At 33.2% G+C, this 15,861-nt stretch overlaps 1 protein-coding gene across 3 annotated transcripts; it reads left to right on the top strand.

Annotated features, from left to right (window-relative positions):
• The first annotated feature begins 313 nt into the window (after window positions 1-313).
• LOC113870791 (pentatricopeptide repeat-containing protein At5g04810, chloroplastic) lies at window positions 314-13,054 on the top strand. Of its 3 annotated transcripts, XM_027507250.1 has the most exons (11): window positions 355-1,245; window positions 2,867-2,994; window positions 3,760-3,900; window positions 4,998-5,084; window positions 5,554-5,707; window positions 7,788-7,925; window positions 8,592-8,651; window positions 9,800-10,228; window positions 11,507-11,802; window positions 11,919-12,048; window positions 12,256-12,964. In XM_027507250.1, the coding sequence occupies exons 1-11, from the start codon at window positions 421-423 to the stop codon at window positions 12,790-12,792; spliced, it is 2,925 nt and encodes a 974-aa protein (XP_027363051.1). In that variant the 5' UTR covers window positions 355-420; the 3' UTR covers window positions 12,793-12,964. The 3 variants fall into 3 exon arrangements, with proteins under 3 accessions (XP_027363052.1, XP_027363051.1, XP_027363053.1); XM_027507251.1 differs by lacking the exon at window positions 7,788-7,925 and having other exon boundaries at window positions 314-1,245; window positions 12,256-13,054; XM_027507252.1 differs by lacking the exon at window positions 7,788-7,925 and having other exon boundaries at window positions 363-1,245; window positions 12,260-12,442.
• The last annotated feature ends 2,807 nt before the right edge of the window (window positions 13,055-15,861 follow it).

Raw genomic sequence — 15,861 nt, 5'->3', positions numbered from 1 at the left:
ATAACATTACATAAGTTTTCTAAATGAATGTCACTAGTGTACTTGTGAAAATAAAAAAAATAATTATTGCATTTTTTAAAAGTAATAACGAAAAGAAAGAGAAAGACAAGTAGAAAAAAGAATAAAAAAACAATATGATTAATAATGTAATAAAAATAAATAAAAGATATAAATAAAAATTATAGTATATTAATATATATTATTAATTTTATTTAAGTAATTTGATTAAAATACTTTTATTTTCTTACAGGAGTAGCAAGTGGTAGATAAGAAAGGTAATAGAAATTTCTGAAAAATATCTTGGGCTACAGCTAGGCTCTTAGTGTATAATATGGACATTGTAAGTTACCCGTTAGCAGTGGAGAGAGTGACGAGGTTCAGATTGTGCTGCGACAAAACAGAAGACCATAAACGATAACAATGGAACCTTTCTCATTCTCAACCTCACACTTGTCCATACCCACCAACACCACCCTCTTCTCCCCCAAACACCACCTTTCTTCCGCCGCCACCACCGTATACTTCTCTCTTAAACCGCCCCCAGAATCCAACAACTCCGCCACCCCTCGCCGCCCCTCAAAACCCCACAAAACCACCGCAACCCCTCTCTCCTCAAACCCTAATAAGCCCTCTCCAAACTCAAACCCCCTCACCAACAAACTATGGCTCACAAGCAAACTCTCTCCTCCTCCTCCTCCTCCTCCACCACCACCACCACCTGAAGTAGAACGAGAATTCGAATTGGAACCCGAACCCGAATCCGCCAAGGAAGAGGTGAACTCCGATAACCGAAAAGATTTCCGGCAACCGGGGAAAATCTTCGTCGGGAACCTGCCAGGGTGGATTAAGAAGAACGAGTTGAGCGAGTTCTTTCGGCAATTTGGGCCAATTAAGAGTGTGATTCTGATAAAGGGCCACCACGACACGGAGAGGAACGCGGGGTTTGGATTCATCATATACGAAGGCGACGAGGAAACGGCGGAGAAGGCGGCGACAAGGGCGGTGGAGTTCGACGGCGTGGAGTTCCACGGGAGAGTGTTGACGGTGAAGCTGGACGACGGGAAGAGGTTGAGGGAGAAGTCGGAGGAGAGGGCGAGGTGGTTGGAAGGGAGTGGAGATAAGGTAGAGTACCATTCCACGTGGCACGAGGAGAGGGATGGTGCCAGGAAGGTGTTCCAGAAGGTTCTGGAAACTGAGCCAGAGAATTGGCAGGCCGTTGTTAGCTCTTTCGAGAGAATTAAGAAGGTTGATCATCTTAACTTCAATTGGTGCTTGTGCATTTGTAGATTGGCAATAGACACGGTCTAATAGCTTTTTACGTTAGCTAGAAGGTTATGCTGTAAATTTAACCATAGAACTTATTAGAATAAGTTAAGGTTATACCAAAAAGCTTATTGAAATAAGCTAAAAAGAGCTTATGAGAGTAATAAGTTAGTGTAATTTTTATAGTACAAAGGTTTAGTGTAATTTTTATAGTACAAAGGCTGCTGTCTAAGAAGGAAGCATAGATATGACATGAGACATGGATACAAGGACATGGCGATAAGATGAATTTTAAAAATCATAGGACATGAGATGACATAATATAACATAGTAAATTAGTTAGAAGGTTCCTAGTGTGAATTCTTAGCAGAAAAGTTACTAGTTGTGTATGTGGTTCTAACTTCTATGTTTCTTAGAGCATCTTAACCATGCAACCAGAGGAGTTGCTTATTTTTCTCTAGCTTTAAAATTATATATATGTGTGTGGATCTCATTTTCTGATATAGTTGCTTCTATTAGCAATTTTTAACGCAATCCTCTTTTTCTCTTCTATATGAACAACTTCAACCCTGCAACTCGTTGTGCAATAGTTGCTTAATTTTAAACAACTCCCACTAGATGCTCTAACAATTGTAAAGATTAGTTTGGCATAGCCTTAATTGTTACATGATGAGTTTTATTTGAAATATTCATCATGTGTGAAATTTTTCACCATCTGCGTCAAACTAATGAGGGTTAACCAGTGAGGCAGTGAGACATTGCCAAAGGTTGTTTTAAAATAGGGGGGCAGTTATAACAACTGAAAATAAAATTTGAAGCTAGAATGACAAATGAGTGTGGCATAAGGTGTTTGACCCTAGACATCAAATAAATTTGTGATTTTAAAGCATAAGAATTGTTTCCTGAAAACCTGAAAGTTTTAAGCCTGAACTATGGCTTCAGTTGTGCCATTAGTGATCAATATATATTGTGAGTTATTTTGTATTTTTCTTGTTGAGGGTGGATGTGGTTGTTGAAGAGATGATACTACCTCCATTCCTATATATCTGTCCAAAGAGAGAATAAAGTACATAGAGCAAGAAATCCAATCATTTTGTTTAAATTATTTGGTAAACTTCATAATATACCTTCTATTAGTGGATCTTTTTTGACCTTGGGGTTGCTCAAGTAGTGTAAATGCTTTGTTTATTATACTTAGAATGTCTACATGGAAAAAAGGGTATTAGTGAAAAAAATAGCAATTGATAATGTCTTGAACTTCTACAGGAACAGATAAATAGGAACAAATTTCATCTTCTTTCACTGGAAAGATAAATTAGAACAACGGTAATAAGACCCTGGCTCTGTAACTAGACCAGATAGATAATAGGTTCCTTGATTTTCTTTGGTTATACCAGTCTGCTTTGTCAAATTTCTTATACACTAATATATGCATCAATATGTGTTTATCCCAAAGCTCATGTGAAATGTAAATCACTGAGATAAGGGAGTAATTGTAGATGCTACTTTTGTTGTCATTAGTTAAAAATTCATGTTTACATCATAATAACTGAAAAAGACTTTTCCTATGAAAAATTGTAATAATACCTTTTAAATTTTTCAGCCTGCTAGAAAAGAATATGGCTTGATGGTTAAATATTATGCGAGGCGAGGGGACATGCATCATGCACGTCAAACATTTGAGAGTATGCGGGCAAGAGGAATAGAGCCATCTTCACATGTGTACAGTAGGTAAATTCTTTAAACAAGATCTTCTGTAGTAAAGCTGTGATATAATTTTAACATCAGCTGAAATTGTTTTTAGCCCTTAAGCTGAGGCCGCATTTGATTGGCATGTGCAATCTTTTCATAGGTGACCATGTGAATGAGTTGATTTTTATATGCAAAGTTGAATATTGTTGATTCGGAAAGATAAAAAAATGATTTAACTTTGTTTCAGCAATTTCAAAATTTTCAGGGCCAAAAGAAGTTCTGTGTGAATTTTTACTTTCTTTCTTCTCACTCCTTTTGAACTTGTGTTGATGTACTTTGTCATGCTTATACTTTCTTTGGTGACTCAAGGATTCTGATAGATAAGAACAGGATCAGATCATCACACAGACTACAAAGTTTTCACTATAATCACTTATATCATTTCTCTGTAGTGTACAACAGAATTTCCCTCCTGGCAATGCTGGCAGTTAGTTACCCCAGCTCATGCTAGTCTTCTTGCCACTTGGGGCCATGATCCCCTACAATTTTTCCTCAGATCAACCACACAAAATGAGGGTTTTTAACATTCCTTAGGGATTGGTTGGTATATATTGATAGGGATTGCAACTTGCAAAGTATTTCTGTATTTTGTATCCTTTTTCATGTTATATTTGATTTAAGGAGAATATTGTATCCCATCTTTTTGCAATCTTTCTTTTCTTCAAATTAAATTTCTTTTATAAAAATGATAAAGCACTGTGGTTATTCTTCCTTCAATAATTAATATATGTTAAATGTTTGCAGTCTTATTCATGCTTATGCAGTTGGTCGAGACATGGAAGAAGCTTTACATTGTGTTAGAAAGATGAAGGAAGAGGGCATTGAAATGACTATAGTGACATACAGTATAATTGTAGGTGGATTTGCTAGAATGGGCAACGCTGAGTAAGTAAACCAGACAAATTTCCCCCATTATTGTTTTATTTTATTGGAAATATGTTTCTACCTGTGAGTTTTTTAATTTCTTTTTCTGTTTTGGTCACATACCAATTCTCCTAAATGCTTGACCCATTTGGTGAAAGTATATGAATGACTTTTTCTCTAACTTGCCCCATTACTTACCTCTTGTGCAAGAGTCCTTTGGGCTTGATATTTGTCTGATGTCCATGCCAACTTCACTTGTGCTGAAAATTTAACAAAAATTTCGTAAGAATGTAGCCAGCAAGGATTGAATTTGGACCGCTTGGTTATAGAGCTTTCATATCATATGCCAAAGGGGAAAAAAATGAAATATGCCAAGATTCTTGTTCAATTCTTGTGTGGCTAGTCCTCGATTTTCTTTTTAGTTCCAGTTCAATGCACTAGGGTGAATATTTGGAGGATAGTTATATGCTCCTATTTTCTCCTAAAATTGGATATGAAGATTTAAGGGTTATATAAATGAAAGAAAATACTTTTTTTTATTACATAACGGAGAAGCTGGACCCAAAAAATAAACAAAACTTTCAAAACTGATTGTAGATTAAAGCCAAATTAAATCCCAGCTACTGATTGTCACAGAACTTTAGAAGTAGCATGCCTTTTTTTCCCAGATTATAAAGAAGCCGTAGACCTGTATCCTTTAATTGTGAAAGTTAATTACCCAGGTCAGATACCATTAATAACTACCTCACTTTGTTAGCTTTTCTATTCTCTTTTTTCATAAAAACATGGTAAACTATATAGTTGCATTGGTTACTGTGAAGTTCAATTGGTCTTCTCAAGACCTAACCTCCAAAGTCTGAAGTGTACTGCTGTGGTTGGGTTTGGTGTTTTTCTCTTATTAAGTGATTGGATATTTGGATGAACTTAGAATTTCTGATTTGTTCTTGTTTTTCACGCCTCAATAACCCTGCTCACACTTTCATTTTTACTGGAGCTGATGTGAAAGTTTTGATCTAGTTTGATTTAAGGAAATAATTTGAGGGCCTGTTCATAAATGAGTAAAAATTGAATCATCAGTTCTGTGTCATGGAGATAACTATTTGATGTTGTTTTGGAAGTGCTGCAGATCACTGGTTTAAGGAGGCAAAAGAGAGGCTTCCATCTTTAAATGCAGTCATTTATGGGAGCATAATTTATGCGCACTGGTGAGCATTCATATTTTTTGTATGGGTTCATTTTTATTTGTATGATACAAAACCTTCAATTGTCATATGTTGTAGGTGGATTATTACTAAATGGAGAAGTATCTTCCAAATTTGCTTGTTTCCCTTCCTTCTTTTCCTTGGTGTAATCTTTAATGTTGCGTATGTTTGCATAGTTTTAACTGTGGAAGAAAAACTAATTTAAGCGACAGGGTTTATGAATGAAGGTGAAAACATTTACCATGGAAGTCGTTAATCAAATTAATATTAGGTTAAAAATTAGGTGCATCAACCACCCAATTAGTAAGTAATGTGGTACATGTTTATATCTTGGTGATTATTGTAACACAGTTTTTTGTTTCTGAAAGTCTCCCATTTATTTTTTTGATGTGCAAATGATTGTCATTTCTTTTCAATTTTCTTCCTCTGTCCCTCTTGCTTCTTGCTTTTCATATCCTGACGTGTTTTACAGTCAAACTTGCAATATGGATCGAGCTGAAGCCTTGGTGAGGGAGATGGAAGAACAAGGGATAGATGCTCCCATCGACATGTATCATACCATGATGGATGGTTATACAATGATTGGTAATGAAGATAAATGCTTGATTGTGTTTGAAAGACTTAAGGTATAGCTTTTTCATAGGTTGTTGACTTCTTGTTGTTGGGCTTAATTGCATAGGTCCTTTTTACTCTGGAATGTGTGCAATTTTGGTCTCCCAATTTTTCCAAGTCAATTAAATCTTTCTACTTCTAAAATTAGGCAACTTTGGTCCTTCTGTCAATTTTTTTTTCTATGTAAAACCTTTAATTCTCTCATTCTACTAAAAAACTTCAAATTTTTGAATCAAATAAATTGTTTTAAAGTTTTGTCTGCTCAAAACAACAGGCAACCAAAACATCAAATTTCACCCAAATAAAAACCTTAATTTTGATCCTCTTCAAAACCCTAATCTCACATCATGAAAAATTCTTCAAAGTTTATTGGATTTTCTCTAAACTTTACTTTTGAACTTCTGAAATTTTTGATATCTCAAATCCATCATAAACCCCAAATATTTGGGTAAAAAATGAGAATTTGAGGGTTTAAGGGAGATGAAATCAATAGAAGGAGCAAATTTGTGTAGTTTTAAAATTTGAGGGATTTAATTGGGTAAAAAAAACTGGGGAAACCAAAATTAGAGAGTCCAAATTACAGGGATTAAAAGTTTCATAATGCCTTATTTATTATTATTACTATTTTTATTGGCTTTGTAGTTTTGATCTGATATGTGCTGTCATCAGTTATATATTTTAAAAGAAAATGACCCACTCCATAAATGACCAAAAGAGGACATTAGCATAAATTTCTAACGTAAAGATTCCAAATTGTATGTAGGATTATCTTTGAAACAAAACTTTGTTACCAGCTTTCTGCCTGTATGCTAAATTTACTCTTGAATTTTGCATCATAATTTGAATTTTCCAGCTGGTTTTCTTATCCAAAACATGATAGTTTATTTTGCTGTAAATTCATCTAAACTTTTTCAACAATCTCATTAAATTTTACCTTCTCTAGTTATTGCCTATTGGGTTTCTTCCCTTTTGAGTGATGTTTATACTTGTCTCTTTTTTGCAATAGCCAGCAAATGTACCTATTCTCAAGTAATAAATGAAGTATAAATATATGTCTTAGGCATGTGCTATGAAAATGTTAATGTTAGATGTCTTAGTTAGGCATGCTCTAGCTGTACTAGATTAGTTCCCAACCAAGAATGCTACAACAACAACTAAGCCTTATTCCACTAGGTGAAATCGGCTACATGATCATACGACGTTATTGAGCTTGGTTGTAAAAATTAAATTTTTAGAAATCTGATTAATCAAAATGTCTTTTTTAATAACTTCATTTATGGTTCTTTTGGGTCTCACTCGACCACTTTTTACTGAACTAAGAGTCATGCAATTCATTCTCCTTACGGGTGTCTCCAAATGTCTTCTCTACACATAACTAAACTATCTTAGATGATTTTTAGTCATCTTTTCCATTATAGGTATTACTCTAATATTTTTTCATATATTATTATTTCGTATCTTGTTTCTTGTGTACCCACTCATTCACCCTAGCATTTTCATTTTTGACACTCCCACTTTTTTTTTGTGTTGTTCCTATAAGGTCCATTATTCACTATCATATAAAATAGTTGGTTGTATGGGTACTTTACGGTCATAAATAATTCTTGATATCTTTCTCTACTTTAACCTTTTAGCTTGTATTCTGTCAGTAATATTTTCATTAATTTTTCTGTCGTTCTGTATAATCGATTCCAAGTTCTGAACCGGGAATATTTGTATAAATAGATGTCTTAGGTTACTGATTTGTATCATATATTTCAATACATCTTGTATTATTACATGAATAATATCCTACCCCCTATCCCCGGCTACTTTTATCAATAATTTCATTTTGTTATTTGAGTGCTATTGTTCATCTTAATCCACTGATGAGTTCCCAAAAATCTAGAACTCTTCCATGGTATATTTGTCCCGGGACTCCTCAATGATTATGTTTTGACTTTGGCAATTGGAATCTTTTTCTTCTACCCACAGCTGCAATGTACTTTTCAAGCTAATATTAGTGATTGTATTTATACTTGCTTGATTTTCTTCTCACTGCTGCTGTCATATCCGTTTCCCAACCTTTATGGAATCCACTCAATGATCTTTTAGGACCTGAAGTCTCACTGGGAACCTCCCAGCCATGCACTTCCACTCTCCAGTAACTGGTTTCCATGTCAGCGTGTTATGGCTCATCTTCAGTTGCCTTTGCTAGCAACCGTCATTGATAAGCTCAACTCCCCATTTTCTGCATGTTCCCCAACCATTTACTTGGGTTATTTCAGTCACTCCTTTTTGCCCTGCTTGGCAGTGTATTTGGCTTTTTGTGATCCCTTAGTTTGGTTGCTCTCCTATCTATTTGTCTTCAACTTGTTTGTTTGCCATGAATTAGATTATTCCATGGCGGGTTACTATGCTTTTGCTCCTTTTTTGAATTGCTTTCCCATGCTTTGTAATGTTTGTTTCAGAGTTTTCTGTTTGGTATGGTTTGCCGTGTTCTTGGCCCCCTTGGGCTTCTTAGCTCCTTTATTGTGATGTTTGTGTTTTCTTCCAGCTGCTAGATGTTGATTAAAACAATTCAAGCTATTTTTGAACTGACTCATTAGAGATTAATTTTTTAACATTTCCAACTTCCTTGCCTAGAAAACTCATCTTTCCCACTATGCATATTTTAATAGTATTTGTGTAATATTTGTATTTTTTAAAATGAAAAAAGGTGATAAAATGAACTGAATCATGTTTATGTTTTACTTTTGACAGGAGTCTCTATTCTTGTTTGAATTTTTTGTTAATTTAGCACATGTTATATTACGTGCATAGTCAGTCACCTTGATATATTTGATGTGTATCTAAAACTGTTGTGCATTACTACACTTAACATTGAATAACACTTGACATTTTTTTGTTTTGATGAAGGAATGTGGTTTTTCTCCCTCAGTTATCACATATGGTTGTCTTATTAATCTTTACACAAAGGTAAGATATTTCATGCTTTACATTAATTTGGCCATTTATGTTATCAATTTTGCTTGTCTCTTACAGCAGTTACAGCCTGGTTTTCTTGCAAACATTTGATCAAGTTCCCATCATGTAAATCATACCAATACAATTCACTCTATTTAAACTCCATTCATATTAATATAAATTTCAAATATATGAAAATATTAAATATTTGATTACATTATTGTTGATGTTCAATTTTTTTTAACACATGATGTGAAAATTTGAGACAATGGATAGTTACAACTCAATGGCTCTCCTCGCAAAGATTATATTTTAGGAAAGGTTATTGGGTGGTATAAGTTTGGTCAAGTCTTAATCCTGTGCCATTTTATTTCTCTTTCCTCAACTTTAATTACATACTACTACTCTTTATTTTCTGTTGATGTTGATGTTCAGCAGATTTCCTTAATAATGCTTATTCCCTTTAAAAACTTAAGCAGCTGATGAGCTAGGTAGTTAGCTGGGCTGGGCCATGATTGTTGTGAGGTCAATTTGCAGAAGTTGAGGGCTATGGTTTTGACAACATCTGCTTCAGCAGTTGAAGTTTGTAACAATGTCACAGATGATGCTTATCTGCAATAATCAAGTCACTTTGCATATTGCTTCTATTCTTATCGCCCAATCTTCCATGAACTGACCATTACCACACACATTCATAAATATGCATAAAAATAACATAAATAAGGAAAATAACCTTAAAATCATCACTAAATTTAAATAAAATTTATTTGAAAATGCATAAAACTCGTGTCACAACAATTCCCAATATAAAAACCTTAAGATACGAAATTAAGAGCTCAGAAGAACCTATATGAACCCAGAACCTGAACAGATGAAATTAAGAGAAACCCAGTCAGCCAGAATCTCAAAGAGAGAAGATGAAATAATGAGGCAGATTAACTCACTAATCTTTCTTTCATTTAAACCAAAAGATCTCTCTTGTTGCTTGTGATATGATTTGATCCTTCCTTCACATTTTATTGTAAATGCTTGTTATTGCTTAATTTGGCTACATCATTTTCAAACATGGGGACATTAATTTTGGTCTGGCAAACAAATGTATGTTCCACCAGTAATTCTGGCTTGTTGACACCTTTTTTTTAAAACTTAATCCTTTTCAGATAGGAAAAGTTTCGAAAGCATTGGAGATTAGCAAAATGATGAAAATGGCTGGCATTAAACATAACATGAAGACGTATTCTATGCTGATAAATGGATTCCTGAAGTTAAAAGATTGGGCCAATGCATTCTCCATTTTTGAAGACATTACTAAAGATGGTCTGAAGCCTGATGTAGTACTCTACAATAACATTGTAACAGCTTTTTGCGGGATGGGTAATATGGATCGTGCCATTTGTATTGTGAAGCAAATGCAGAAGGAGAGGCATAGACCTACTACACGCACATTTTTGCCCATTATACACGGTTTTGCAAGATCTGGAGAGATGAGGAGAGCCCTGGAGATTTTTGATATGATGAGGAGGAGTGGGTGCATTCCCACTGTACACACGTACAATGCTCTTATTCTTGGCCTTGTTGAGAAGTGTCAGGTAACCTGTGGTTGACAATTGTTAATTGAAGTGTGCAAATGACTTGATCTGTTTCTTACTTTTCCTTATCTTTATTATGTGTTTATCCATTTGAACTTGAAGTAAAAGCAAATACCTAAAAAGCTAACTGCAGTAAATTGAATAAAAAGTATTGTAGTCATATTGCAATTGCTGTTTAAAAGTGGATTTTGATACAACAACAAAGCCATATCCCAAGAAGCGAATCTTAATACACTTGATTTTTATTTTTATTTTCAAAAAATAATTTCTTGAAATTTTGGGAGTTGGAGGCTTTCCAATTCAATTGATTGCTATGAAGTTAAAATTCACACAACTATGGAATGCATCCCTAGCTTCCATTGCTTCTTACTGTTATAAACTTCCAACAGTGCTGCATTCTTGAAAGCATTGGGGAAATAATCATTGATAATCACAAATGCTGAAGGGATTTCTCAGTGATTAAGATGAATTGTCAAAACTCTAAACACAAATTATTGATTAGAGAATCTGAGGATGAAGAGGCAAGCAATCATACCTAAGTTTTGTCATATAGTTATTTAGGTGTAATTTAGTCTTCATTTGTTATGATATGCATTGAATAGGAGTATAAAGTCTTAATTCTTAAAGGATTTTCCTGATTCAATCAGGACAAGCTACACGAGTGCTAAATGTCTCATTTTGACTAGAAAGAGTCAAAATACTTCTCATAAGCATTTGGGTAGTCATCCTCCTATGAGTTAGCTTTTGGCTGCCCACATATATTCAAACCTGCAAACTTCGCGCAATAGATGTTCAATCGTGAGCATGAAGGGGATGTTAAGATGTTTCACATTGGTTAATAATAGAACTAGAATACTCCTCATAAGGGCTTGCGTAGTCCTCTTCCTATGAGCTAGCTATTGACAGTGAATTAAGCCCAAATTTCTTAATAAAAACATTGGTTCCTAATAGAGTCTTGTGGCATTAATTGGTTTGTTTTACTGAACCCACCTAGTGGGACAAACAAACTGCTTTCTTGGAGATGTGGTATAATCCAACCCTAGCTGTGATGCCTACAGGAGCCTGATTGTGATGCCTGAGTTTCACTTCATCCTCTCGGAAACTATTCTGTTTTCTTTGATATTTAACACTTCTCAGATTGAAATTTTACTGGTACAAATGAATTTCAAGCTGTTAGATATAGAGGGATGTTGCTGTTAAATCTTTTGTTCTAGTTATGCATCTTGATCTCCTCACACATAATGTCACATTTCATAAATTATGTTGCATTTCTTGTAGATGGAAAAGGCTGTAGCAATATTGGATGAAATGAATCTGGCAGGCGTTAGCCCAAATCAACATACATATACAACTCTTATGCAAGGTTATGCTTCACTGGGTGATACAGAGAAGGCCTTTCAGTACTTCACAGTATTGAAGAATGAAGGCCTGGAGATTGATGTCTATACCTATGAAGCACTGTTGAAGGCATGTTGCAAGTCAGGCAGAATGCAGAGTGCCCTAGCAGTCACAAAAGAAATGAGTGCAAAAAAGATTCCAAGAAACACTTTTGTCTATAACATACTAATTGATGGGTATGAATTAGAAACATCTGACAGAATTAAACTAAAAATGTTCACTTTATTATTTTTTTTCCATTAATGGTTTCACAATCTGCTCTATATTTTAGTAACCTAGTTTAATTTCTTAGTTGGGCTCGGAGAGGTGATGTTTGGGAGGCTGCAGACCTGATGCAACAAATGAGAGAGGAAGGAGTTCAACCAGACATTCATACGTACACTTCTTATATAAATGCTTGTTGTAAAGCTGGGGATATGCAGGTATGGTGTTAGTTGAGAAATATAATTAATTATCAAGTTTGTGGTTACTTATTGTGGACTAAAAGTAAGGGTATAATTGACTCAACGTCTGAGTTTTAAATTTCCTCAGAGAATGGTTTTGAATAGTAGATTTTAGGATTTTTTTTTTTTAATCATGGTAAAGTATTTATATAACCGGTTAATCGGATTTTTTCATCTTCCTGTCAGAAAGCAACAAAGATTATTCAAGAAATGGAAGCATCAGGTATAAAACCAAACCTCAAAACCTACACCACACTAATAAATGGTTGGGCACGAGCTTCTATGCCTGAGAAGGCTTTGAGGTGCTTTGAAGAGATGAAAGTAGCTGGATTGAAACCAGACAAAGCAGTGTACCATTGTCTTATGACATCTTTGCTATCAAGAGCCACCTTTGCTCAATCATACGTTTATAGTGGCCTCTTGTCTATATGTAGAGAGATGATACAGTCTGAGTTGACTGTTGACATGGGAACTGCGGTTCATTGGTCAAGATGTTTACGCAAGATTGAGAGGACAGGAGGGGAACTAACTGAAGCCCTACAAAAGACCTTTCCTCCTGATTGGACCTCGCATCATGTTCTTGATGTCAACAGTGAAACAGACGCTGCTGATCATGAAATTGATTATAGTGATGAGGATGATTTACATTATAATTCCGATGGAATCAATAATGGTGAGGACACTGATGATGAGGATTATGATAATGTTATGTCACACAGTTGATGTTTTTGAATTGTTATTGTAAAGGGAAGAGGCAGAATGTCACGATGGCATGCCAATTTTTTCGGCATTAATTTTTCTTTGTAAAAAGGGGGAAGTAGTAATATCATTTGACCTTCATTAGTTTGGAAAAATGTTGCAAATTCATGGAATCGATTGACCCCAAAAAAAAAAAGTTATCACCCAACTTGCTTCGTAAATTGAGTACAATTAACGGTGTGTTTGAATTTTTGTCAATTTCAGTTAAACAAGAATCTATTTCAACGCTACGAGTTATAATTTCATGTTAAAATGATTTAACATTATTTTAATTAATTTGATTGCATACTTGTAATTGTCTTTGATTTAGATTGAAGAAATTAATAGTGAGAATGGTGAAAAATCACACTCTTAACCTCAATTGATTAATCTACATGTGCATTAGTCACATGACAAAAATAATTTCGTTATAGGATCGATGCTTCCTCGACCTCCATAGCACAGAAACTTCTAGTTTGGCACTGGAAAGTTATGAAAAGAAAGTTAAATCCGAGTTTAGTGTGGGTATGTCATTAGAGCTACGTTGTTGGGCATGTATGACGAATTGTGTTATTAAAATGATACTTGAAAGGTGTTTGATGAAATATGAGACATTGTGATTTCCTCGAGTTCCATTATATGTCTTCTTGAGAATAGACAACCAAGAGGACTTAAGACATGTTTCATTGAATGGTTCTTGACATAATTAGACCTAACTCGATTACATTGCTTAGTTGAGGCTAACTAAATTAATCCATGCAAATGTGATTAGAAAATGCACAATTGGTGATGTCAATTTGAACAAATCTCTTATTATTATGTAATATGGCACACTACTTTTTGTGAGCTACGACACCAAAAGTCGGCCTTATGGAATTTGCTTGAATTACATATTTTTATGAAAAATTATTCCTTGATATTCCACTGGAGATGCCCAATTTTAGAAGTTCTTCTAACCTTCAAGTTGCATTGAGAGATAAAAAAAAAATAAAAAAATCGATAACCATTAATTTTATTCCCTTCAAGAGGATTTTATCTAGCCAAATCGACAACCATCTCTTATATTTGGAATGGCTAGATATAAGATAGGGCATATAAAGGGTCCCGGAGAGTTCTACTTACCCTTTGAGTGACAAACTAAAGTTGCAAACAATCTACTTGATTGTGGTCTGAAGATGATGAGTTATTGGTTATGGGATGTAACCAGGGGTAATTCAACAAACAGATCCTTTTGAGATGAAAGGGAAAGAGAAGTAAAAATTATCTCAGTGATGATAAGGGAGATGAGAGAGAAGTAATAAGTAAACATCAATATGAAACATATTTTAATATCTTAATAACATATTATAGGATGCAAGATGCTTATATGTTATTTAAAAATTAATTTTTATTTTAAAATAATATTTTATAAAGTTAATTTATTGAATAAGAACTTTTAAACCAACAATTAAATTATTAATATTATATTCTATAAAAATTATTAAAAAAATATAAATATTTAAGTTTGAACAAAATTCTTTTTTATAAACTTACATTTTTATGTCACATTAATTTTTACATGAAGAACTTTATTTATGTTAACTCATATCCCTTTACATAAAAATTAGTTTGTTAGATAGATTTTAATGTTCAAAGATTAATTTGATAATTTTTTCATAAATAAACCCTAAAACCCTAAATTCGGTTCATTTATATTGCTACTTAAGTATGTTTAGATGAAATATTTCAAGTGAATAATTTTTTTTAAAGAAATTATGACTTTATAGGTTAAAATATTTTTATTAGATATTTAAATTCAAAGAATTTAAAAATTAAAAATTTTAGTGAGTAATTTTAATAGACAAAAAAAAGAATTTTAAATTCTAATAAAACAGTAAAAATTCAAAAACTATCTCAAATTTCAATAAATACCCCTTCTTGCTCTCGTTCTCTCTTCTGGATGCACAATATACGTGAAGTTTGGGAGTTATTTTAATTAGGGTAACAAAAGCTTTATACCCACATGAAAGATTAGAACTATAGTCAATCCTGCACGGAGGTTTGAGCTCTTGGAAAAAGGCATAACTTGATATCGGAATAAAAGGTTTCATTTTAACTTAATAGAAGTTAAAATGATATAATTTAAATTTCTTAATTTTTCAAAATTTTTAAAATCTTTTATTGTTCCATCCAAATGCGATTTAAAAATTTTAATTTGTCACAAAAATTATTTGAAATTTTGATGTTTTTTTTTGTCACCGCTATAATTTACTATAAGGATTGATTTGGTGATAAAATTTTTAAAAAACTAATGTGATAACTTCTAAATCTTTGAGGGCTTAAATTAATGTTCCAAATTTTTTAAGGAATAATGATGAGATACTTGTAATAATTGAGCTGTAAAGAGAATGCTTCCTCTTAGAAATTATGACAATTTACCTGTGGGCATGTTACCCATTTCATTCTCCCAAATGGTCTTTGTTAGAACAAAATCAACTTCTTTTAAAGAAAAAACAAAAATCAAAATTTATTTTTAAGTGAAGTTGGAAAAGTTTGTATTTGTTGATAGTGAAAGAGAAATTATAATAATAGTCATGTAATAAATTATTTTATGACAAATCAGCAGAAGAATAAATAAAAGAATTAGATCAAAACATACTCAATGAAAAGTTATTTGGAGTAGAAATGCTTTAGTTCTTTAATTTGCCAACCCTTTATACACCATTTCTTTTTATTCTTTTCTAATAATGGGATGTTAAAAAAGAAACTACACACATAACTTGGGATATGACCCTTCACATAATTGTCAAAACCCCTTCCTACGGATAATAATACTTTTTAATCTTAATAACTTTATTTATGAAGAATAATAACTAACAAGCTTTTCTTAGTTTTTAAGGTTTTATTTGAACAAAGAGTGAAATAGGGATAAAAAAAATAGAGAAAAAATAAATTAAAAGAGTGAAAAAAAATTATATTTAAATCACTTAAAATAAAAAAGAAGAAAGTAAAATACAAATTATTCACCTATTCTGATTAATAATAAAGAGAGTGAATATAAATATTTATATTATA

This window comes from Abrus precatorius, unplaced genomic scaffold (assembly GCF_003935025.1).
Source record: "Abrus precatorius isolate BTA unplaced genomic scaffold, Abrus_2018 Scaffold7, whole genome shotgun sequence".
Lineage (NCBI taxonomy): Eukaryota > Viridiplantae > Streptophyta > Magnoliopsida > Fabales > Fabaceae > Abrus > Abrus precatorius.
The sequence above is the reverse complement of the archived record's forward strand: the minus strand, read 5'-3'. Positions and strand labels throughout refer to the sequence as shown.

Coding starts and splice junctions, on each gene's coding strand:
- LOC113870791 (XM_027507250.1), top strand. CDS start 421: ATGGAACCTTTCTCATTCTCAACCTCACACTTGTCCATACCCACCAAC. Junction 3,901..4,997: donor GCTAGAATGGGCAACGCTGA/GTAAGTAAACCA, acceptor TTGTTTTGGAAG/TGCTGCAGATCACTGGTTTA. Junction 12,049..12,255: donor GTAAAGCTGGGGATATGCAG/GTATGGTGTTAG, acceptor TCTTCCTGTCAG/AAAGCAACAAAGATTATTCA.